Below are 25,329 nucleotides of genomic sequence, written 5' to 3'. Positions count from 1 at the left end.
ACTCACTAGTTGTGGCACGTGAGCTCTAGAGCACAGGGTCATCAGTTATGACACATGGGCTTAGTTGCTTCATGGCATGTAGGATCTTCCCAGACCAGGGCTCGAACCCATGTCTTCTGCATTGGCAGGCAGATTCTTAACTACTGCGCCATCAGGGAAGCCCCAGCATAATGGTTTGACTTACATATATTGCAAAAAGATTGCCACTGTATGTTTAGTTAATACCCATCGTCTAATATAGATACAAAAAAAGAAAAAAGTTTCTCTTGTGATGAGAATTTTTAGGATATTTTCTTAGCAATTTTCATATATACGATGCAGCAGTATTAACTATAGTTATCATGTTGTACATTACATCCCTAGTAGCTATTTATCTTTTAACTGAAAGTTTGTAACTTTTGATTACCTGAATCAAATTCCCCAACCCCTTACCCACACCTCTGGTAACCACAAATTTTTACTTATTTTTTAGTTAGTTTTTTCGGTTTTTTTCTTTTAAATTTCACACATAAATGAGATCATTTAGTATTTGTCTTTGTCTGACTTATTTCACTTAGAATAATGCCCTCACAGTCCACCCACATTGTCCCAAACAGGATGATTTCCTTCTTTTTTAGGGCTGAATACTATTCAATTGTGTATGTATACACAAACCACATTTTTATCCATTCACTTGTCCATGGACAATTTAGGTTGTTTTCATGTCTTGGCTATTGTGAATAATGCTGCAACAAACATTGGGGTATAGATATTTCTTCAACATAGTGATTTTCTTTAGATATATACCAGAGGTTGAATTGCTGGGTCATATGGTATTTCTAGTCTTAATTTCTTGAGAGACCTCCATATTGTTTTCCATAATGGTTGCATCAGTTTACATTCCCACCAGCAGTGCACAAGGGTTCCCTTTTCTCTACATCCTTGCTACATTAGTTATCTCTTGTCTTTTTGATGATGGCCATTATAACAAGTGTAAGGTGATATCTATTGTGGTTTTAATTTGTATTCCCCTGATGATTACTAATGTTAAGCACCTTTTCATGTAACTGTTGACCATTTGAAAACCTTCTTTGGAAAATGTCTATTCAAATCCTTTGACTGTTTTTAAATTGGATTAGTTGTTTTTCTGCTATTGAGTTGTCCTAGTTTCTTATATATTTTGGATATTAACCACTTATCACATATATGATTTTCCAGTATTCTCTCCCATTTTTTAGGTTGTCTTTTCATTTTCTGGATTTTTTTTCTTTTGCTGTATAGAAGCTTTATAGTTTGCTATAGTCCTTTTGTTGCTTATGCTTTAGGTGTCATATGCAAAAACATCATTGTCAATACCCATGTCAAGGGGCTTTTTCTCTGCTTTCTTCTAGGAGATTTATGGTTTCCACTCTAATATTTAAGTATTTATTCTGAATTATTTTTTGTTAGTGGTGTGAGATAGGGGTCTAGTTTCATTCATTTACATGGAATATTTCATTTTCCCAGCACCATTTATGGAAGAGACTGTCTTTTCTCCACTGTGTATTCTTGGCTTCCTTGTCAAATATTAGTTGACTGTGTTTGCTTAGGTTTGTTTCTCAGCTCACAATTCTGTTCCATTTGTCTATGTGCCCATTTTTATACCAGTACAATACAGTTTTGATTAGCTTTATAATATACTTCGAATTCAGGAAATGCATGCCTCCGGCTTTTTTCTTTCTCAGGATGGCTTTTGGCTATTCAGAGTCTTTTGTTGTTGCATACAAACTTTAGAATTGTTCTACTTCTGTTAAAAAAAATGGTGTTGGAGTCTTAATAGAGATTGCATTAAATCTATAGATGGTTTGGGTAGTATGGAAATTTTAACAATGCTAATTATTTCAATTCATGAACATAAGATATCTTTCCATTTATTTGAGTCTTCAATTTCTTTCATCAAATTCCTGTAGTTTTTAGTGTAAGAATCTTTCACCTCCATGGTTAAATTTATTTCTAAATATTTTTATTGTTTTTGATTCTATTGTAAATGGGATCATTTATTTTTTTCAGAAAATCCCTCATTGGTATATAGAAAAACTACTGATAATTTGTATGTTAATTTTGTACCCTGCAACTATACTAAATTTATTCATTAGACCTAACAGGTTTTTAGTGGAGTCTTTAGCATTTTCTATATATAAAATCATGTTATTAACAGAGACAATTTTACTTCTTCCTTTCCAACTTGGTTACCTTTTCTTTTTCTTTTTTGCCTGATTGTTCTGGCCAGGAATTCCAATTCTATGTTGAATAAAAGTGGTAAGAGTGGTCAACCTTGTCTTGTTTCTGATCTTAAATGAAAAACTTTCAGCTTTTCACTATTGAGGTTGATGTTAGCTGTGGACTTGTCACATATGGCCTTTATTACATGGAGGTTTGTTCCCTTTCTACTCACTTTGTTGAGATATTTTATCATAAATGGATGTTGAATTTTGTGAAATCCTTATTTCTGCACCTTTTGAGATAATCATATTGTTTTCATTCTTGATTTTGTTAATGTGGTGTATCAAATTGATTTGTAGAGGTTCAACTAAACTTAAACTTGAATACCTGGAATAAATTCTACTTTATCATAGTGTAAAATCCATTTAGTGTGATGCTAAGTTGGATTTGCTAATATTTTGTTGAGGATTTTTACATCTGTACATATGATGGAGATTGGTCTGTAATTTTCTTTTCTTGTAGTGTCCTTGTCTGGTGTTGGCATCAGGGTAATTCCAACCTCATAAAATGAGTTTGAAAGTGTTCCTTCCCCATCTATTTTTTTGGAAGTGTTTAAAAATAATTGGTATTAATTTCCTTTAATGTTTGGTAGAATTCACCAGTGAGACCATTTGGTCCTGTGCTTAAATTTGTTGGGGGATTTTTGATCCCTGATTCAATATCCTTACTTGAAATTGGCCTGTTCAAATTTATTTATTTCTTCATGTTTCAATCTTGGTAGGTTTTATGTTTCTAAGAATTTATTCATGTTTTCTAGGTTGTCAAGTTTGTTGGCATATTCACAGTCACCTCTTACAATTCTTTGTATTTCTGTGGTATCACTTGTAATGTCTCCTCTTTCATTTATATTTTTTTCGTACAAATTTTAAGATTTTTTGCTCTATTTCTGTGAAAAATGTCATTGGTAATTTGATAGGGATTGCACTGAATCTGTAGATTTCCTTAGGTACTATAGTTATTTTGAAAATATTGATTCTTCCAATCCAAGAACAAGGTATATATTTCCATCTGTTTGTGTCATCTTTTTTTTTGCGGTACATGGGCCTCTCACTGTTGTGGCCTCTCCCGTTGCGGAGCACAGGCTCCGGACGTGCAGGCTCAGTGGCCATGGCTCATGGGCCTAGCCACTCTGCAGCATGTGGGATCTTCTCAGACTGGGGCACAAACCCATGTCCCCTGCATCGGCAGGCAGACTCTCATCCACTGTGCCACCAGGGAAGCCCTGTTTGTGTCATCTTTGATTTCATTCATCAGCATCTTATAGTTTTAGGAGTATCCTTAGGTAGGTTTATTCCTAGGTAATTTATTCTTTTGGATGCAATGGTAAATGGGGTTGTTTCTTGAATTTCTCTTTCTGATCTTTCACTGTTAGTGTATAGAATGCAAGAGATTTCTGTGTATTAATTTTGTGTCCTGCAACTTTACCAAATTCATTGATGAGCTCTAGTAGTTTTCTGGTAGCATCTTTAGGATTTTCTATGTATAGTATCATGTCATCTGAAAACAGTGACAGTTTTACTTCTTCTTTTCCAATTTGGATTCTTTTATTTCTTTTTCATCTCTGATTTCCATGGCTAGGACTTTCAAAACTATGTTGAATAGAAGTGGCAAGACTGGCCATCTTTGTCTTGTTCCTGATCTTAGAGGAAATGCTTTCAGTTTTTCACCGTTTATTATGTTGTTAGCTGAGGGTTTGTCATATACAGCCTTTAATATGTTGAGGTAAGTTTCCCCTATACTCACTTTCTGGAGAATTTTTATCATAAATGGGTGTTAAATTTTGTCAAAAGATTTTTCTGCATCTATTGAGATGATCATATAGTTTTTATTCTTAAATTTGTTAATGTGGTATATCACACTGATTGATTTGTGGATTGAAAAATCCTTGCATCCCTGGGATAGATCCCACTTGATCCTGGTGTATGATCCTTTTAATGTATTGTTGGATGTGGTGTGCTAGATTTTTGTTGAGTATTTTTGTGTATATATTCATCAGTGACATTGACCTGTAATTTTCTTTTTTGTGGTATCTTTGTCAGGTGTTGGCATCAGGGTGATTGTGGCCTCATAGAATGAGTTTGGGAGTGTTACATCCTTGACAATTTTTTGGAAGAGTTTCAGATGGATAGGTGTTAGCTCTTCTCTAAAAGTTTGATAGAATTTGCCTGTGAAGCCATATGGTCCTGGGCTTTTGTTTGTTGGGAGTTTTAAAATCATATATTCAATTTCAGTGATTGTGATTGATCTGTTCATATTTTCTGTCTCTTCCTGGTTCAGTCTTGGAAGATTGTACCTTTCTAAGAATTTGTCATTACTTCTAGGTCGTCCATTTTATTGGCATACAGTTACTTGTAGTAGTCTCTTATTATCCTCTGTATTTCTGTGGTATCTGTTGTAACTTCTTCTTTTCATTTCTAATTTTATTGATTTGAGCCCTCTCTCTTTTTTTATTGATGAGTCTGACCAAAGGTTTATCAATTTTGTTATCTTTTCAAAGAACCAACTTTTAGTTTCATTGATCTTTTCTATTGTCTTCCTCGTCTCTATTTCATTTATTTCTGATGTTTATGATTTCTTTCCTTCTACTAACTTCGGGGGTTTTCTTATTTTTTTTTAATTGTTCTTCTTTCTCTAGTTGCTTTAGGTGGAAAGCTAGCATGTTTATTTGAGATTTTTTGTTTTGTTTTGTTTCTAAGGTAAGATCGTATTACAATAAACTTCCCTCTTAGAATGCATTTGCCACGTCCCATAGATTTTTGATCTTCGTGCTTTCGTTTTCATTTGTCTCTAGGTATTTTTTGATTTCCTCTTTGATTTCTTTGGTGATTCATTGGTTTTTTAGTAGCACTTTGTTTATACTCAATTTCTTCAGTGATCCATTGATTGTTCAGTAGCATATTATTTAGCCTCCAGGTGTTTCTGTTTTTTATAGTTATTTTCATGTAGTTGATTTCTAATCTCACTGTGTTGTGGTTGGAAAAGATGCTTGATATGATTTCAGTTTTCTTATATCTACTGAGACTCACTTTGTGGCCCAGCATGTGATCAGTCCTGGAGAATGCTGCATGTGCACTTGAGAAGAATGTATATTTTGCTACTTTTGGGTGGAATGCTCTATAAATATCAATTAAGTCTATCTGATCTAATGTGTCATTTAAAGCCTGTGTTTCCTTGTTGATTTGCTCCCTGGCTGATCTGTCCATTGGTGGAAGTGGGCTGTTAAAGTCTCCCACTGTTATTGTGTTACTGTCCATTTTACCTTTTATGACTGTTAGTATTTGCCTTATTTATTGAGGTGCTCCTATGTTGGGTGCATATATATTTACAATTTTTATATCTTCTCCTTGGATTGATCCCTTGATTATTCTGTAGTGTCCTTCTTTGTCTCATAACAGTCTTTATTTATTTATTTTATTTTTTGTGTGTGTGGTACGTGGGCCTCTCACTGCTGTGGCCTCTCCCGTTGTGGAGCACAGGCTCCGGACGCGCAGGCTTAGCGGCCATGGCTCACGGGCCCAGCTGCTCCATGGCATGTGGGATCTTCCTGAACCGGGGCATGAACCCGTGTCCCCTGCATTGGCAGGCGGACTCTCAACCACTGTGCCACCAGGGAAGCCCCAACAGTCTTTATTTTAAAATCTATTTTGTCTGGTATGGGTATTGCTACTGCAATTTTTGTTTGATTTCCATTTGCATGGATTACCTTTTTTCATCCTCTTACTTTCCATCTGTATGTGTCCCTTGATCTGAAGTGAGTCTCTTGTAGATAGCATATATATGGGTCTTGTTTTGGTATCCATTCAGCCAATCTAGCTCTTTTGGTTGGATCATTTAATCCATTTACATTTAAGGTAATTATCAATATGTATGATCCTATTGCCATTTTCTTAATTGTTTTAGATTTGTTTTTGTAGGTCTTTTTTCTTCCTTTCCTCTTTTGTTCTCTTGTGATTTGATTACTAACTTTATGTTGTGTTTGGATTCCATTTTCTTTTTTGTGTGTATACCTGTTGTAGATTTTCAGTCTGTTAACATGAGGATTTGATATAGCAGTCTATATATAAACAAGATTATTTTACGTTGCTGGTCTTTTAATTTCAAATGCATTCCTAATATCCTGCATTTGTGCTCTCCTCTTCCCACAGTTGCTAGTTTTGGTATCATATTTGTGTTCAGATGTTTTCCTACCTTTACTTTATATTTGCCTTTCTGGTAAGCTTTTCCATTCATAATTTTGTTTCTAGTAATGGCCTTTTCTTTTCTGCTTAGAGAAGTTCATTTAGCATTTGTTGCAAATCTGGTCTGGTGGTGCTGAATTCTCTTAGTTTTTGCCTGACTGTAAAGCTTTTTATTTCTCCATCAAATCTGAATGAGAGCCTTGCTGGGTAGAGTATTCTTAGTTGAAGGTTCTTCTCTTTCATCACATCAAATTTATCATGCCTGCAGGTAAGTTTATCTTGCCTTCTGGCCTGCAGAGTTTCTGCTGAGAAATCAGCTGATAACCTTATGGGAGTTCCATTGTATGTTACTTGTTGCTTTTCCCTTGTTGTTTTTAATATTTTTTCTTTGTTTTTCATTTTTATCAGTTTGATTACTATGTGTCTTGGCATGTTCCTCCTTGGGTTTATCCTGCCTGGGACTCTCTGCACTTCCTGGACTTGGGTGACAGTTTCCTTTCCATCTTAGGGAATTTTTCAGCTACTATCTCTTCAAATATTTTCTCTTGTCCTTTCTCTCTCTCTTCTCCTCTGGGACCCCTATAATGTGAATTTGGTGCATTTAATATTGTCCCAGAGGTCTCTTAAATTGTCTTCATGTCTTTTCATTCTGTTTTCTTTATTCTGTTCTGTGGCAGTGATTTCCACTATTCTGTCCTCCATCTCACTTATCCATTCTTCTGCCTCAGTTACTCTGCTATTGATTCCTTCTAGTGTATTTTTTATTTCCATTATTGTATTTTTCATTTCTGTTTTTTTTTCTGTAGTTCTTCTAGGTCTTAAATATTTCTTTTATCTCCACAATCTGTGCCTCTATTCTTTTACTGAGATCTTGGATCATCTTCACCATCATTACTCTGAATTATTTTTCCAGTAGATTGCCTATCTCCACTTCACTTAGTTCTTCTGGACTTTTATCTTGTTTCTTCATCTGGGACCTATTCCTATGCCATCTCATTTTGTCTATCTTTCTGTGATTGTGTTTTCCATTCTACAGCCTACAGGGTTATAGTTCTTGCTTCTGCTTTCTGCCCTCTGGTGGATAAAACTCTCTATGAGGTTTGTGCAGGCTTACTGTTGGGAAGGTCTTGCCCACTGGTGGGTGGAGCTGAGTCTTGTCACTCTGGTGGGCAGGGCTGTGTCAGGGGGTGTGTTTATTGGGCAGCTGTGGGCTCAGGAAGATTTTAAGCAGCTTGTCTGCTTTGGGGTGGGGCTGTGTTCCCGCCCTTTTGGTTGTTTGGCCTGAGGCATCCCAGCACTGAAGCCTACAGGCTGTTCTGTGAGGCTAGTTCTTGGGGGGCGGCGGGCCTCTGTGGTGTTCACTCCAATGAGTACTTGCCAGCACTCCTACTGCATGTGTCTTTTTCCCTGCAGTGAGCCACAGCCACCCCCCACCTCTGCAGGAGACTCTCCAGTACTAGTAGGTATGTCTGGCCCAGTCTCTTATGAAGTCACTGCTTTTTCCCTGGGTCCTTGTGTGCACTAGACCATGACTGTGCTCTCCAAGAGTGGAGTTTCTGTTTTCCTCAGTCCTGTGGAATTCCTGCAATCAAACCCCACTGGCCTTCAAAACCAGATTCTCTGGGGGCACCTCCTTCCATTGCCAGACCCCAAGGCTAGGAAGCCTGACATGGGGCTCAGGACTTTCACACCTGTGGGAGTACTTCTGTGGTACAATTATTTTCCAGTTTGTGGGTTGCCCACCTGGTGGGTATGGGATTTGATTTTATCATGATTGGGCCCCTTCTACTGTCATTGTGGCTTCTTCTTTTTCTTTGGGTGTAGGGTCCCTTTTTTGGCAGTTTCCAGTGTTTTTGTTTTGTTTTATCAATGGTTGTTCAGCAGTTAGTTGTGATTTTGGTGTTTTTGTAAGAAAGGGTAAGCTCACATCCTTCTACTCTGCCATCTTATAATTTTGTTTATTTGGATCCTTTGTCTTTTTGTTTGTTTGTTTAGTCTAGTTAAAGTTTTGTCAATTATATCTATCTTTTCAAAGAACAAACTCTTAAGTTTGTAAATTCTATTTCATTTTCTGTTCTCAAGGTTATTTATTTCTGCTCTAATCTTTATTATTTCTTTCCTTATGCTAACTTTGTGCATAATTTGTTCTTATTTTCTACTTACTTGAGGTATACATTTAGGCTGTTCATTTGAGAACCTTCCATTTTCTTGTATATATACTTATAGCTATAAACTTCTCTTAGAACTCCTTTTGTAGCATCCCATAAGTTTTGGTATGTTGTGTTTCTGTTTCCCTTTTGCTTAAGATACTTGATTTCTCCCTTAATTTATTTCTTTATCCATTAGTGTTCAGGAGACTGTTTTCTAATTTCCTTGTATTTGTAATTTTTATAGTTTTCCTCCTATTCTTTCTTTCCATATATTGTGGGTTTTTTTTAAATTGATGTAGTTGATTTATGATATTTTGTCAGTTTCAGGTATATAGCATAGTGATTCAGACAATTTCTTCTGATTGCATTCCATTATAGTTTATTACAAGATAATAAACATAATTCCCAGTGATGTACAGTAAATAGTTGTTGTTTATAATTTTATGTGTAATAGTTTGTATCTGTTAATCCTATACTCCCAATTTGTCCCTCTCTCTCTCACCTTTAGTAACCATACTTTTTTTTTCTATGTCTGTGAGTCTGTTTCTGTTTTGTACATAAATTCATTTGTATTATTTTTTAGATTCCACATTTAAGTGATATCATATACTATTGTTCTTTTTCTGGCAGACTTACTTCACTAAGTATATCCTCTAACTCCATCCATGTTGCTGCAAATGTCAAAATTTCATTCGTTTTATGGCTGAGTAATATTCAATGGTGTATATATACCACATCTTCTTACATCAGTCATCAACTGATGGACACTTGTGTTGTTTCCATGTCTTGACTATTTTAAATAGTGCTGCTATGAACATTGGTGTGCATGTATCTTTTCCAATTAAGATATTTTTTACAGATATATACTGAGATATGTTACTACTGGATCATATGGTAGTCTGTTTTTTAGGTTTTTTTTTTTTTGAACTCTCCATAATGTTTTCCATAGTGGCTATACAAATTTACATTTCCACCAACAGTATAGGAGGATGCCCTTTTATCCACAGCCTCTCCAGCATTTATTATTTATAGACTTTTTCATGACAGCCATTTTCACCAGTGTGAGGTAATACCTCATTGTGGTTTTGATTTGCATTTCTCTAATAATTAGTGATGTCAAACATCTTTCATGTGCCTGTTGGCCATCTGTGTGTCTTTGAAAAATGTTTATTTAGGTCTTCTGCCCATTTTTTTTGATTGGGTTATTTATTTTTTCAATACTGAGTTGCATGAACTGTTTGTATATTGGGTATTAACCCTTTGTTGGTCATATCATTTGCAAATATTTTCTTCCATTCCATAGGTTTTCTTTTCATTTTTTTAATGGCTTCTTTTGCTGTGCAAAAGATTTTAAGTTGGTTTAGGTCCCATTTGTTTACTTTTGCTTTTATTTATTTTGCCTTGAGAGACTGGCCTAGGAAAATATTGCTATGATTCGTGTCAGAGAATGTTTTGCCTATGCTCTCTTCTAGGAGTTTTATGATGTTATTCTTTACACTAATGTCTTTAAACCATTTTGATTTTATTTGTGTATATTGTATGAGGGAGTGTTCTAATTTCATTGATTTACATGTAACTGTCCAGCTTTTCCAATACCACTTATTGAAGAGACTGTCTTTTCTCCATTGTATATCCTTGCCTCCTTTGTCATAGACTATTTGACCATAGGTGCATGGTTTATTTCTTGTCTCTCCATTCTCTTCCATTGATCTATATGTCTGTTTTTGCACCAGTTCCACACTGTTTTGATTACTGTAGTTTTGTAGTATAGTCTGAAGTCTAAAAGGATTATTATTCCAGTTTTGTTCTTTTGACTCAGGATTGCTTTGGCATTTTTGGGTCTTTTGTTGTTCCATATAAATTTTAGGATTTTTTTTTTCTAGTACTGTGAAGACTGTCATTGGTATTTTGATAGGAATTGCATTAAATCTGTAGATTGTTTGGCGGTACAGCCATTTTAGCAATATTAACTCTCCCAGTTCAAGAGCTTGGGATATCTTTCTATTTCTTGGAATCATCTTCAATTTCCTTTAGCAGTGTTTGTCTTTCATCTCCTTGGTTAAGTTTATTCCTAGATATTTCATTTTTTGACACAATTTAAAATTTTTTTTTAACTTTCTCTTTCTGGGTATTTCATTATAAGTGTAAAGAAATGCAACAGATGTTTGTATACTAATCTTGTATCCTGTTACCTTGCTGAATTGATTTATTAGTCCTAATACTTTTGTGTGGAGCCTTTAGGGTCTTATTTAGAGTATCATGTCATCTTCAAATAGTGACAGTTTTACCTCTTCCTTCCAATTTGTATACCTTTTATTTCTTTTTCTTTTCTGACTGCTGTGGCTAGGATTTCCAATACGGTATTGAATAAAACCACTGAGAGTGGGCATCCTTGTCCTGTTGCTGAATTTAGCAGGAAGGCTTTCAGCTTTTCACCAATGAGTATGATGTTAGGTATGGGTTTGTCATAAATGGTCTTCATTATGTTGAGATACGTTCCCTCTATACTCACTTTGGTGAAAGTTTTTTATCATAAATGGATTTTAAATTTTGTCAAATGTTTTTTCTGCACCTGTTGAGATAATCATTTGGTTATCGTCTCTCCTTTTGTTAATGTGGTGTATCACATTGATTGCTTTGCATACACTGAACCATTCTAATGACACAGGAATGAGTCCAAAGTGATAATTATGTATGATACATTTTATGTATTGTTGGATTCAGTTTGCTAGAATTTTGTTGGGGATTTTGGCATCTATATTCAACAAAAATATGTCTTGTAATTTTTTTTTTTTGTAGTATCTGACTGATTTTGGTATTAGGGTGATTAAAATGAATTTGGGCATGTTCCCTCCCCTTCAATTTTTTGGAATAGTTTGGGAAGGATAGATATGTTGTTCTTTGTATACTTGATAGAATTACCCAGTAGACATTCTGTCCTGGAATTTTGTTTGCAGGGAGTATTTTTATTACAGATAATATTTCACTTCTAGTGAACAGACTGTTCAAACTATCTGTTTCTTTCTGACTCCGTTTTGGCAGGGAACCTCTAGCAACTCATCCATTTCTTCTAGGTTGTCCAATTTGTTGGCATATAACTGTTCATAGTATTCTATTATAATTCTTTGTATTTCTGTGGTATCAGTTGCTATTTCCCCTCTTTCATTTCTTATTTTGTTTATTTAGGTCCTCTCTCTTTTCTTCTTGGTGGTCTAGTGAAAGGTTTGTTAATTTTCTTTATCTTTTCAAAACATCAGCTCTTGGTTTTATTCATCTTTTGACCTTGATTATTTATTTCCTCTCAGATCTTTATTATTTCCTCTCTTCTGCTGATTTTGTTTTTTCTTTTTCTAATTCTTTTAGATGGTAGGTTAGGTTATTTATTTGAGATTTTTCTTGTTTCTTGAGTAAGGTCTGTAGTACTATGAACTTCCCTCTTAGGACTGCTTTTGCAGCATCCCATCGACTTTGTAAAGTTGTGTTTTCATTTTCATTTGTCTCATGGTATTTTCTGATTTCTTCTTTGATTTCATCATTGAGCCATTGGTTTTTTAGTAGCATCTTGTTTAGTCTCCATGTAATTTTTTCCCCCCATTTTTCTTTCTGTGGCTGTTTTCTAGCTTTATACCATTCTGGTCAGAAAATATCCTTGAAATAATTTCTGTACTCTTGAATTTGTGAGGCTTGCTTTTTGACCTAGTTTGTGGTCTATCCTAGAGAACATTCCATATTTGCTTGAAAGTATGTGCATTCTGATTTTAGGGGGATGTGGTGTCCTGCAGATATCAACTAAGTCCAACTGGTCTATTGTGTCATTTAAGACCACTGTTGCCTTATTGATTTTCTGTCTGGGTGATCTGTCCATTGATGTCACTGTGGTGTTAAGGTCTCCTACTATTATTGTAGTATTGTCAATTTCTCATTTCATGTCTGTTAGTATTTGTTTTATATATTTAGGCACTCCTATATGGAGTGCATATATGTTAATGTGTGTAATATCCTCTTCTTATATTTATTGCTTTATCATTATATAATGCTCTTTTTGGTCTTTCTTTATAGTTATGTGTTTTAAAGTTCATTTTTTCTGATATGACTATTGCTACCCCTGTTTCCTTGTCATTTCTATTTCCATGAAATACCTCTATCCATTCCCTCACTTTCACTCTGTGTGTCTTTTGCCCTTAGGTATAGGCAGCATATTGTAGGTTCTTGTTTCCAATTCAATTTGCCACTCTCTGTCTTGATTGAAGTATTTAGTCCATTGACATTTAAAAAATTATTGATAGACATGTACCTATTGCCATTTTATTCCTTATTTTTTAGTTGTTTTGTAGTTCCTCTTTCTTCATTTCTTCTTTTTGATTTTCCTTTTGTGGTTTGATGATTTTCTTTTGTAATAATTGAGTTCATTTTTGGTTTCTGTTAACCTAAGGTGTATTTTTGATTTGTGGACCATGGAGTTCAAATATGTGAACCCATTACTGTATCTGCTTGCTTTAGACTGGTAGTCATATAAGTTTAAACACATTCTAAAAGATTTATGTTTTCTTCCTCCCCTCCCCCTGTTTATGATTTTGATGTCATATTTTACATCTTCATTCTTATCCTTTTGCTGTTTTTTATAATTGCTTTTACATGTTTTATTGTTTTTAAATCTATGCACTTTTTAATTTAAGTAATCTTCAATCCTTTTATATATTTGCCTTTCCTATTGTGATTTCCCCTTTCCTATAGCTTCTTGCTTCTTTACTATTTGGAGAAGACCCTTCAATATTTCTTTTAGGGTAGGTTTAGTATTGCTGAACTCTTTTAGTTTCTGCTTATATGAAAAATTTTTTACCTCTCCTTCTATTCTAAAGGATAGTCTTGCTGTGTAGAGTATCTTAGGTTGCAGGTTTTTATGTTTCAGCACTTTGAATAGATCATGCAACTCTCTTCTGGCCTGCAAAGTTTCTGCAGAGAAGTCATCTGATAGCTTTATGGGGGTTCCCTTGTAACTGACTCTGTTTTTCTCTTTCTGCCTTTAATATTCTCTCCTTATCTTTCACTTTTGCCACTTGAATTATTATATATCTGTGTGGGTCTGTTTGCATTCATTTTGTCTGAGACCCTCTGTGCTTCCTGTACCTTGATAAGTGTTTCCTTCTTTAGGTTGGGAAGCTTTTAGCCATAATTTCTTCAAATACATTTTGATCCCCTTCTCTTTCTCTTCTCCTTCTGTGTCCCCTATTATGTATAGATTGGCATGTTTTATATTTTTCTATAGATCTCGTATGTTGTGTTCATTTTTTTTTTCATTTGTCTTTCTGTCTGATGTCTGATTGGGGAATTTCCACTAATCTATATTCCAAATCCCTTATTCTTTCTTTGTTATTTAGTTGGCTATTCATTGCTTCTAGATTTGTTTTTATCTTGGCAATCAAATTGTCACTTTTTGATTCGTTCATCTGTATTGTTTCTAGTTCCTTGTTACAGTGATCTGCATTTCTATTAATAACCTTTAATTCAGTTAGCATTTTTATTGCCACTTCTTTGAACTCACAGTCTAGTAAACTGTTGAACTCTGTTTAATATTTGTTTTAATATATTTCTCTTGTTTTGTTTTTTTTTTTTAAACTGGGAATGGTTCTTCTGCATTTGTGTTTGGTTTTTTTTAACATAACTTTCTCTGTCTCTGTGAATTTAGGAGAAACAGTTATTTATTCTGGTTTTGAAGGGCGCTTTATGTGGAAGCATCCCTGTGTATACTGTATGTGTCCAATGTTTTTGGTGCAAGGGCTGGTTTTGGTATGGATTCCAGCCATGTCTTTCCTCAGGATGTGCTGGTCATTATCCCCTTGATGTGCTGTGGTTTTTTTTGGAGTATCTAGAGCTGTGCAAGTTGCCATGTGGGCCTTCTGCTTACTGCCTTTTGTTGCCCTGTCAGGTGTGGGGTCTGCTCCCCAGTTGTTGGAGTAGAAACCCTGAAGATTTGGTTTGATTTGGTTCCATTGCCCTTGAATGCATGCTCTGGCTTAAAGAAGATGATTGCTGAAGGAAGTGAGGCTTGTGCAGTAACAGAGGATATATTCACTCACCGTGTAGTCATCTATAGTTCTGCTCAGTGGCAGACCAAGGTCATGTTCTTTTCTCTGTTGTGTTCATCCCAGATATAGTGCAAGTCTTTGCCCTTGAGTAGGCTGGAGCTCTGAGTTGGGGAGTTGTGCTTGCAGGAATTGAGGTGGCTGCCCTGCCATCTAATATCTATGCTGCCTCTGTGGCAGACTTCTCTCAGGACTTGTCTACTGCACTGTGGAGTGGGCAGAGCTAAGGTGCTCTCACTGGAAGACAAACCACTGCATACCTTTGAGCATGCTGACAGTGGTTGCCACAACCCAACCTGGACCACACCCTAGGCCCTCCAGGCTGTCTCTGTGTAACCAGATTGAGCATTCTCCCAGGCACTGTCTGCCTGAGACTCAGCACTTATCCTATCATGCTCTTGTTGTACCACTCCTTGCACATGCTGATGATGGCCACATTCATCCCACCTGGATCACACCCCAGGCACCCCAGTCTGTCTCTGCACAGCTAGACCAAGTCTTTGCCCATATCTTGTACCAGGCTGTGATGTGGAATGAGTGGGGCTGTGATGTTTATGCCTTCGGATTGGGGAGTGTGACAAGGCAGCAGCCACCAGTGTAAGGCTCTTTCCCACCTGACTGTTGGCAAACCAACATAAGTGCACTCCTTGCAAGTAAAGCCTAGGCTTCTCCATCCCTTCTGTCTGTCTGAACAAATTTCCCAACAGAAAGGGGGCTTGTGTCTTCCATGCAGGACACCGGGTCTGGGATGCCTAGATTTTTGCTTGACTTGCTCTCTCTTCCCAAGGCAGAGATCTGCCTGTGTAGACCTTCTCTTCCTGATAGATCCCCCCTAGGGACTCAGGTCCTGACCTGATGCGTTTTGGGGGTTTTTTGTTGTTGTTGTTCTATCCAGTTATGTGGAGATTGTTCTTTCAGCTTTGGTTGTATAGGAGTTCTTCTGCCAGTTTCCACTTCTGCTTAATTTCCTATGAGAATTGTTCCACATGTAGATGTATTTTCAATGTGTTTGTGGGGGGAGGTGAGCTCTGTGTCATCCTACTCCACCATCTTGATCCCCCTCCTCCTCCTGTTATTGATTTCTAGTTTCATGCTATTGTGGTCAGAGTAGATACTTGGTATGAGTTCAATCTTCTTGAATTTGCCAAGGCTTTTCTGTGGCCTAATATATGGTCTATTCTAGAAAATGTTCCATGTATGCTTGAAAAGAATGAGTGTTCTGCTGTTGTTGGATAGACTGTTCTGTATATGTCTATTAGGTTCATTTGTCAATCGTGTTCAAATCTGTTGTTTCCTAACTGATTCTCTGTCTGGATAGTTTATCTATTGTTGAGAATTGGGTATTAAAATCCCCAACTATTATTGTATTGCTGGTTTTTTTCTCATTTTAGTTTTGTTTGCATTTGGTTTATATTTTTATTTAGGTGCTCTGTTTTTGGGTGCATAAATATTTGTGATATTTTTGTTTTACCCCTTTATTATTATATAATGACCTCATCTCTTTTTACCATTTTTAGTTTAAAGTCTATTTTGTCTGATATGGTTACAGCTACCCTTGCTTTTTTAGGGTTACCATTTGCTTGTAATATCTTTTTCTATTCCTTCACTTTCAATCTATGTGTCTTTAAAGCTAAAGTGGGTATTTGTAGACTGTATATCACTGGACCTTGTTTTTTTCTTTTTATCCATTCAACTATTCTATGTCTTTTCATTGGAGAATTTAATCCATTTATGTTCAAAGTAATTTTTTTTTGGTATTGCTCAAATGTTCCCAAGTGGCCTTTATTTCACAAAATTATTTTCATTCAAATTATTTCCTATACCACTTTTACTATATGATGCTATTCAAATGAAAATCAATTGGCGAATTTACAAATTATGCACTTTTAAGTCATCTACTTTGAGGCTGTACACATCAGACAGCATCAGTGCCCAAGCCTGAGTCAGTGAATTCCTAATGCCCTTCTTCCATTAACCTGGACTTGGACTTTCACATTTGGTCAGGTATCCGTTACACCAAAGCAGCCTCTGAACCATATGTTACCTGGCCCAGGTGGAAGCTTAGATTTTCTATGTTCTTGTGTGGTTTCCTCAGCCTGTTACTAAATCAATTAGCCAGTCTCTGAAGACCATGGCCTAGATGAGATGAAGTCTACTACTACTACTACATGAAGGATGATGGAACAACAACACAAAAAAAAATCAAAAAATTTTAGGAAATAAGGTGAAAGTGAGAAAAACCTCTGCATGAGGCCTGTATTGATTTTCTATTGCTGCTTTAAATTACTACAGACATAGTGGCTTAAAACGTCACAATTTTACCACCTTACAGCTCTACTGGTCTGAAGTCCAGTGGGCTTACCTTCAAAATGAAGGTGTCAGCTGGGCTGTATTCCTTCTGGAGGCTCTAGGGGAGAATCAGTTTTCTTGCCTTTTCCAGCTTCTAGAGGCCACCTGCATTCCTTGGCTGGTGGTCCCTTCATCTTCAAACTAGTGACAGCTTGTTGAGTGTTTCTTGCAAGTCTCTTGACTCTTCTGTCCCCTCTTCTACTTCTAATCCTGGATTATCTGGGTAGGCCCAGTTTAATCATATTAAGGTCAGCCGATTAGCAAACTTAATTCCATCTGCTACCTTAAACTCCCTTTTGTTTTGTATCACAACAGATTAACAGGTTCCAATGATTAGGACTTGGACAGGGGGTGGGGGGTCGGGGCATGGAGGCATTATTCCAACCACAAACCTGAACAGTGCTAAGTCTACAGAGCTGAACACACAATTTTTAAGGGGAGAACTGTGTCTATCTGGCAAATACTTTTTTCTTTTTTGTGTGTGTGTGTGGGCCTCTCACTGCTGTGGCCTCTCACGTCGCGGAGCACAGGCTCTGGATGTGCAGGCCCAGCGGCCATGGCTCACAGGCCCAACCGCTCCACGGCACATGGGATCCTCCCGGACCGGGGCACAAACCCGCGTCCCCTGCATCGGCAGGCGGACTCCCAATGACTGCGCCACCAGGTAAGCCCCTGGCAAATACTTTTGATGGGCCAGTCTAGTTACAGAAAGGTGGCCTCAGGGAGGGGCCTAGTGGGCTAAGGCAAAACAGCAGGAATCACCCCAAGGAATAAAAAAGTGGTTAAGAATCATGAGGTAATGGATAAAGGCAGTTATAAGGAGGGAAGGACCTTGCCATAGGAGGGGGTCAGTCAGTGAGCAACCCCCAAGGGAGAAACAGCCAACAAGTTCGAGAACAGTGTTGTTACATATTCAGCTAAGACCTTGGCTGTGCTTAAATACCAGACCTCCCACCCATCTCCCAGATTCTGAGTAAAAATCCAAAAACCGCCTTGTTCCAGTGGAGACAGGCTGTGTGCTACACGGAGTCAACTAATGAGGAAAAACATGGGAAACCACACCACAAAAACTTGCAGACAGCTTGAGGAGGGCCCAGGACATGGGGAAGAAGGGCGGTAGGTGACTCAAGACAATGTTGTTTAATTTACAAAAGGACGGAGGCCCAGCTAACTGCAGGGCAGGAGCTGTCACTAGAGCAACAGTGGTCTGCACCTATGAGAGCAGCCGAGACAAGGCTAAGTTCAATCTGAGGACACTTGGCATCTTGCCATCTGGGCTGCCCAGCCTTCTCTGCTTACACCCTGCTTCAGGAACAGACTTTAATAAACCTTCCCAAGCCAAGTGGAACTCATTCATTCACACTGAGCTAGAAAGTCAAATCCTATCACACACAGACTGAAGACACTGAACAGCAAGAGGGGAAAGGCCTGACCACCACACCCTAGTGAGAGCTACCACTGTGGGGATAGGTCAGGGACAATCGCTCAGCCAGTCTCCGGAAGCACCCGGTAGATGGCTGAGCACAATCCTTCCTGACAGCCGAGCAGGCTCAAACTGTAGTGTGATCTCTCAGCAAGATAAAAATGATTAGAGAAGCAGTGGTTGGTTCCTTTTACACTGGGCAAGTTCCTGTAGTGTGGATCAAGACTGGGAAAGATTTATTCCCCTGTCGGAAGGGGATGTGCCCTGAAGCTAACTCAAATGCAGAATCTTACCATGTAGGCCTCTTCCGTTATGCATCTCAAGGTTGAATCCGTGAAAGGCCAAGTTCACCTTCTGAGGGAAGTGGCCCACCTGAATCACTGCTAACACAGACTCGTAGGACTCTAGACCTGGCCGATGTTTGTTGGTCAGGGCCCAGGCAGGCCTGCCTCACCTCTGCCCCATGGGACAGTAGTGGACCCGTGTTCATCTCACCAGCATCCAAACCTCAGTCTTCCTTCCTGACTGGCCTGAGACTCTCCCTCCACATGCCAGGGGCTCGCTCAAGAATGGGTATGTGACCCACTCCTGGGCAATGAGTTATGACAAAGGGCTTCTGGAAGTTTCCTTGAACCACAAGAAGGTTTTTCTTCTTCCTCTGTAATGGTCTAGTGTCTTGATACGCTGCCTGGAATTGCTACAGCCATCTTTCCACCAGCCTGATGAAGCCAACACTGAGGATGATGGAGCAGAGAGGAAACACTCGTTTCCTTCATGGGAAGCTGAATCAACCCCCTATGACAGGACAGCACTCCCTGCCACGTGAGAGAACTGAATTTCCTGGCTGTCCAGGCCTGCCTGAGACAGGATGTCTGTAGCAGGAGTTCAAGCCAAGTGGTGTGAAAAAGACCCAATCACAACTGATATTTTGGGAAGTAAAATGCTAGGTGAGTGCGGAGAAGGTGGTCACATGTCACTCGGGTGGCTATACCTGGAGCTTTGTGAGGCTGGCTGTAGCATCAAGGCTTGGAAACACTGTTCCCAGGCTGATGAGGCAACGCCCTGTCATCCCCACGTCTGTGCCTCCCGGCATTCGACCTCCTCCAGGGAAGTCGCCTGGGATTCTCCTCCTCATGTTTGAAAAGAATCCAATAAACACGTCCCTGGGAATTAATGTGTCTTCGGTTCACGTGGAGGACTAACCACCCGCTCTCTAAAGTGCCTGTTCAGAATGCAGTTAAAGCAGAAAGCTGAAATGCAAGCTTGCCACTGGGGATGGAAGGAGACGCAAAAGGCAAGATGGGTTTAGAAGCACATCTCCCAGCAGCAGAGGAAGCTCGGCCGCATCTGCCTGGTGGCAATCCAGAGGCCTCTTTGCCTGTGGCTACTCCAAGAAGGGGGAGGGAAAATGAGCTTGCTTCTCCCTGTTTACATTAATCCTGCTTCCTGTTTGAGTTTTAGGCACGTAAAAAGCTTCTGTTTCCTCAGTTGAGACATTTTAATCCTCAATGAGTATTCTGGGTGAAATTCCCTAGAGGGGACATTCAGTGTGGTGAACAGTGACATCGGTCTTGGGGCACAAAAGTGCACTTGGCACTTACTGGTTGGGTGACCCCAGGCGATGTTATTACTGCATTCCTGAACTTCAGTTTCCTCATCTATAAGATGGGGATAATAATAGCACCTGTTTCAGAATCATGAAGATTAAATACGTTAATGCAAGGGAGACATATGTGTCTGGCACAGAGTAAGCCCTAGACGATTGTGAGCTACTGCTATTGATACTCACTGTCTTCAACAGGGATGGAAGCTTCACACAGAAAACAGTAGGTTTCAGCCACTCACATGTTCTCCTGGTTCCTGAAACGAGCTGCCCTCACCCCAGTTTTTCCAAGCACATCAACATAGTTGTCCTTTATCTCTGCAGGAGTTCGATTCGAGACAACTGTCCTATGGCTTTCATCTGCATAACAGAACCGCTTTGGGGGACAAGACAGGAGAGTTTAACCTTCAAACCTGATTGACTTGGATGCATTCCTGTCAATATAAAAGATTTTTGTCCAGAGCCATGGAGAAGCCGAGGCCGGCCCTCCGGTTGTACTTCCAGCTCATGGCCCGGTTGTAGTCTTGCTGCAGATTCTGCTGCAGGGTGTCGGCCACCTTCTTGCTGAGGGCCATGTTGGGCCTGCCGACCATGTTGGGGGGGGGTGACTGAATGAAGGGGACAGATTTTTAAAGCCACGCATGAGTTTGAGAAATTTCAGTTTCTGTTCCTCATTTTCAAAGCCAGCAGTATCCCATTGGCCAAACTGAGTTCCCGTCTGCTTCCTGGTGTCAGAAGCTTCCGTCCTGCCCGACTCACGATCGATCTCTTCTTGCAAGGCCTTTCGCCTCACCTGGTCTATGTGTGCCTCGTCCGTGTTGCCCTTCTTTTCCAACACTACCTCCAAGTCCGTGTCTGGCTGCTCCTCCCAAGGTTCTCCTGCTACTCTGCTCTCCTGCCTCTTCTTCTTCCTCTTCAGGGCGGGCTCCTGAGTGTCTGCCTGCTCTGCCTTTTTCCTGGACTTCATTTTCTTCTTCACAGGGGCCTTGGGCTCATCTCCTATTGGGATGTATTCTGGAGCTTCAACTTTGACTGACTTCTTTTTACTTCCTTTCCTACGGCTGCTCTCCACAGACCTGGAGAGCTCAGGGTGCCCCAGGGGGATATCTCCCTCCTGGTGGATTTTCTTTTTCTTCTTCATCTTCATGTTGTGTTCCCTGGGGCTCCCCTGCTTCCGTTTCTGTTCCGAGGCTGCCTGCTCAGGGACGCCACCTTTCCCAGCTGAGCAAGTGTACAAAGCATCCCTGGCCTCACAGAACCAAGGGTCCCTGGCTGAGAAGGCTGTAGCTCCCTGTGCCTTCTTCTCCTTCTTGTGTTTTTTGAGCTTCTTGCCAGCTCTGGTCACCCCCTCGCCCTGCCTGGGGTCTGGGGAGGTCTTCACTCTTGAGCCAGGGGACACGGACTTTCTCTTCTTCTTCTTTTCCCTACCGAGGGACTCAGAAGGACCTAGTGCCTGCTTTCTGGGGCTGGGCGATGGCTCAATCCGTCTGGCACGTAACATGGTCTCAGATTCTAGGGGCTCCTCGCAGACGGTGCTGTGGCCCTTCTTTTTCTTCATTAGAGGCATTTCGGGTGCCTGCTCTTGGACCATATTCTTCGAGGGTGATGTGGCTCTTGTGGGACAAACCTCCGCAAAATAACTGTCACTGTTTAAAACCGAGTGTTGAGTCTCTGATTCTTTAACTACCTTCTTTTTCTTCTTCTTCTTTTTCTCTGGGAGCCCAAGGCCCAGGTCTCCCTTGTGAGTCTTAGTGATCATTCCCGAAGGCCAAACTTCCCCGCCTCCACGTGAGAGCCCGTTCCACCGTCCAAAGTAATTATTGATAGGTAAGGGTGTACTATTGTCATTTGTTGTTTTGTTTTTGGGTTTTTTTGTAGATTCATTGTTTCTTCTTATCCTGCTGGTTTCTTTTGTGATTAGATGACTTTCATTGTCTGTATTTTGACTTTTTATTCTTTTTGTATAATTACTACATGATTTTTCCCCCCTTGGGTTATAATGAGGCTTATGTAAAATATCTTAAGATGATAATACCCTATTTTAAACTGATAACAACTTAACTTTGAGAGCATTCCTAAACTTTACAATTCTCCTTTCCTCCACATTTTAGGTTATTGATGTTGCAGTTCACATATATTTTATATTGCATATCCAATAACGGATTACTGTAGTTATGGCTATTTTCAATATTTTTTAACTTTTAAACTAGAGTTATAAGTGAATTATGCAATATCATTACCACATTAGACAATCTGACTTTGACTATATAGTCACCATTACCAGTAAATTTTATACTACCTTCATATGTTTTTACAATGTTAATTAGTATCCTTTTACTTCCATTCAAAGAACTCCCTTTAGGATTTCTTTCAAGGCTGTTCTAGTGGTGATGAACTCCTTCAGCTTTCATTTGTTTGGGTAAGCCTTTATTTTTTCTTTATTTCTGAAGGACAGCTTGGCTGGGCATAGTGTTCTTGGTTGATAATTTTTAGTATTTTGAATATATTATCACATACCTTTATTATAGTTTAATTTTTTTAATCATTTTTTTTCTTCTCATCCTCTGTCCCTTGCTATTGTTTTGGGCATATTTATTCTTCCTTGGATACCCTATAATTCATTGTCCATTCCTGAGATGTCTTTGTTTTTTCCTTCAGTTTTTGTCCTGAGTTTGTTTAGCATCCATTCATATTTTCCTCTTGTTTTTCCAGTTCTATTTTCAGACTTCGAACTTTTGATTTATGCTGTTTTCTCATATCAGCGATTACTTGTTCAATGACATTAAATTCATTTTGGAAAGTCATGTTAGTGTTTATGTGCCTCATATTTTTCATCTTTAGGTTTTAATGCACCAAAGTATCTTGATAATCATTTTCTGCTTTATAATTATTGGAACTTCTATTAGATGTTGAGTGTCTTTTGTCTTCTGTTCATGTTTATTTGTGTTACATTTTCCTGGAATAGCAATAGCAAAAGGGGAGTTTGGATGACTAACTCAGTTCCTTACTTCATGAGTGCTCTCTAATGTTGCTACAGGGAGTGAAGTTTTTTAAATAAACTGTTTAAAGTTTTTTTTTTATTGCTGTTGTTGCTATCCTGTATTTTTCTTAGTTTCAATTCTATGTTGGTTTAGTAGGATATTTTATTTTTACTCACCTTCTTTTTTTCCCTTCACCATCAACAATTCAGGGCTACATCCTTCTTCCAGGGAAGGAGTGGTACCCTTCTGTAATGGTTATCTATGGATGCATAATAAATCACCCCAAAACTTAATGGCTAAAAATAATATTTGCTTATGATTTTGTGAGTTAGCAGAGAAAAGCTTGTCTGTGCCTCACATGGTATCCACTGGGCTCACTTATGCCAATGCAATTTGGGATTGAAGATCCAAGATGGCTTTGGTAACTTCTGCTAGGATGACTGGAGGACTGGGGACTTTCTCCTTGTGGCGCTTTATCCTCCTTATGGAACTTTATCTTCCTAGTGGCACTTTATCCTCCTTGTGGCACTTTATCCTCCAGGAATTATCTCCTCTCAAGACCTTTCAACTTCATGTCCTTTTGTGTTCATGTAATTTCCAGTGGGGTAGCTTGACTTCTTCACATGGTGGCTCAGAGTTCCAACACGTCACAAGTGCAAGGTGCAAGGACTCTTAAGGCCTAGCTTCAGAAGTTACATAGTCTCACTTCTTCCACAATCTATATCTCACAGAAAGTCACAATAGGAACCCGGATTCAAAACTCCATCTCTTAGTGGGAAAAATGCAAAGTCACATTGCAAAAAAAAAGGCACAAGGGATGAAAGAGTTGTTATGGCCACCTCTGGAAATGTTTCTTAAGTGCTGGGAATTACTTCTCAAGACTGCTGCCTCTAGTTCCATATACTTCCTGAGCTCCTTCCTTTTGAGTCCTTAGTAGTTCTTTTTCAGATTTACCAGGGCTTAGATATATTTCCAGTATTTTCTGACTTGAGGTGAACGTTCTACCTCTGAAGCTGAACCCTAATTGACACTATATGTGTACCACTACCACCATGACCCGATTCCACCTGTATTCACCTCTCTTCTTTGTATTCCCTACTAACTTCACTCTGTTCTGAGTTCCAGAACCAACTATGCTGCTCTTGGATGATTATTTCCTCTTTAAAAATAAAGTTCGTAGAATTTTTCCCAGTTATGCTGCAAATGACCTAATTGTGGGGCTATAGGCCAACTTCAGACAGAGAGACAGGGAGAGAGACAGGGAGAAAGAGAGAGAGAGAGAGATTCAGATTTAAGCAGCTACCATTATCCTATCTAATCTTACAGTGAGACTCTCATAATTTCATAATTACAAATCTGAGATTGAAGTGTTGCCATTCTGTGTCTTTGAGAACACGTCACATATTGATATCTAAGTGCTACCTTAAACATTCTTATATATTCAAAATATATTTAAGAACTAGGAAAAACTATATGCAGAATTCTCAGAACATCTTTGATTTAGATGTCCCCTAAGGAAAAAATTTTAATAAGAGAAGATTAAAATAAAAACAAGAGATGGAAATATTTCCACTGAATGTTGTCTAGATTTTTGCTCAATGTATTCATATATTATTGCATTCCACTGAGCAGCACAAAATGCTTTCTAAGTCTTGGTCAGTCACTCGCCTGATAATGCCAAGGAAAAGAAATCTGCCAGGTTCCTGAGAAAGGCTATTATTTGCCAGGATTGCTTATCTTAAAAAAAAAACAGTCTTAAAAGCATTTTAGTATTAAAGTAAACATTTTAAAACTTCACTTATGCTTTTTCCAAGACTAAATTGAGAAACATATAATACTTAGTATCTATCCCTAAACACTATATAAATTTTAAAGTTTCAAATCCTTTTTACTCATAAAACTTTGTTAGCAACCTAAATCCAAGATTTTAAGAATTTTCCCAACTGAATTAATTTTTCTTATTCCAAAAATGAAAATACAGTGCACACAGAAATTAGGTGGTGCTAAGTCAGTGGAGAAAGAATTTTTTTCCTTATTAAAGTCCTCCAGGTAGCAATTGAACATCTACTTAGTGGATTAAAGATAACCTTCTCTCTTTTCCTTGTCTAGGTATAGGTTTGGAGAATGTGTGGCCTTGGGAATAAAGGGAATTTGGCTAGCCTGTCTGGAATGTAGGGTATTACCTAGTTAGGTGATGAAACATCCTTAATTGTTGACAATGATTTATTGTGTTTCATTAGGATTAAAAATCTCTCATTACTCAAAAAGCAGTTTGTGAGTCAACAGCATTGACATCATCTGGGAGCTTGTTAGGAATATAG

General features: G+C 38.5%; 1 protein-coding gene across 1 annotated transcript; it reads right to left on the bottom strand.

Moving 5' to 3' along the window:
- Positions 1-20,421: 20,421 nt before the first annotated feature.
- On the bottom strand, positions 20,422-21,786 carry LOC307185880 (lysine-rich nucleolar protein 1-like; the record flags this gene model as incomplete). The annotated part of the gene is given in 2 exon segments (XM_079920442.1): positions 20,422-20,629; positions 20,632-21,786. Coding segments are annotated over 2 exon segments (1,320 nt in total). The 3' UTR covers positions 20,422-20,464.
- Positions 21,787-25,329: the final 3,543 nt, after the last annotated feature.

Source organism: Stenella coeruleoalba (genome assembly GCF_951394435.1).
Source record: "Stenella coeruleoalba genome assembly, chromosome: 4".
Lineage (NCBI taxonomy): Eukaryota > Metazoa > Chordata > Mammalia > Artiodactyla > Delphinidae > Stenella > Stenella coeruleoalba.
Note: the sequence above shows the minus strand (reverse complement) of the source record. Positions and strands in the feature narration are given on the sequence as shown.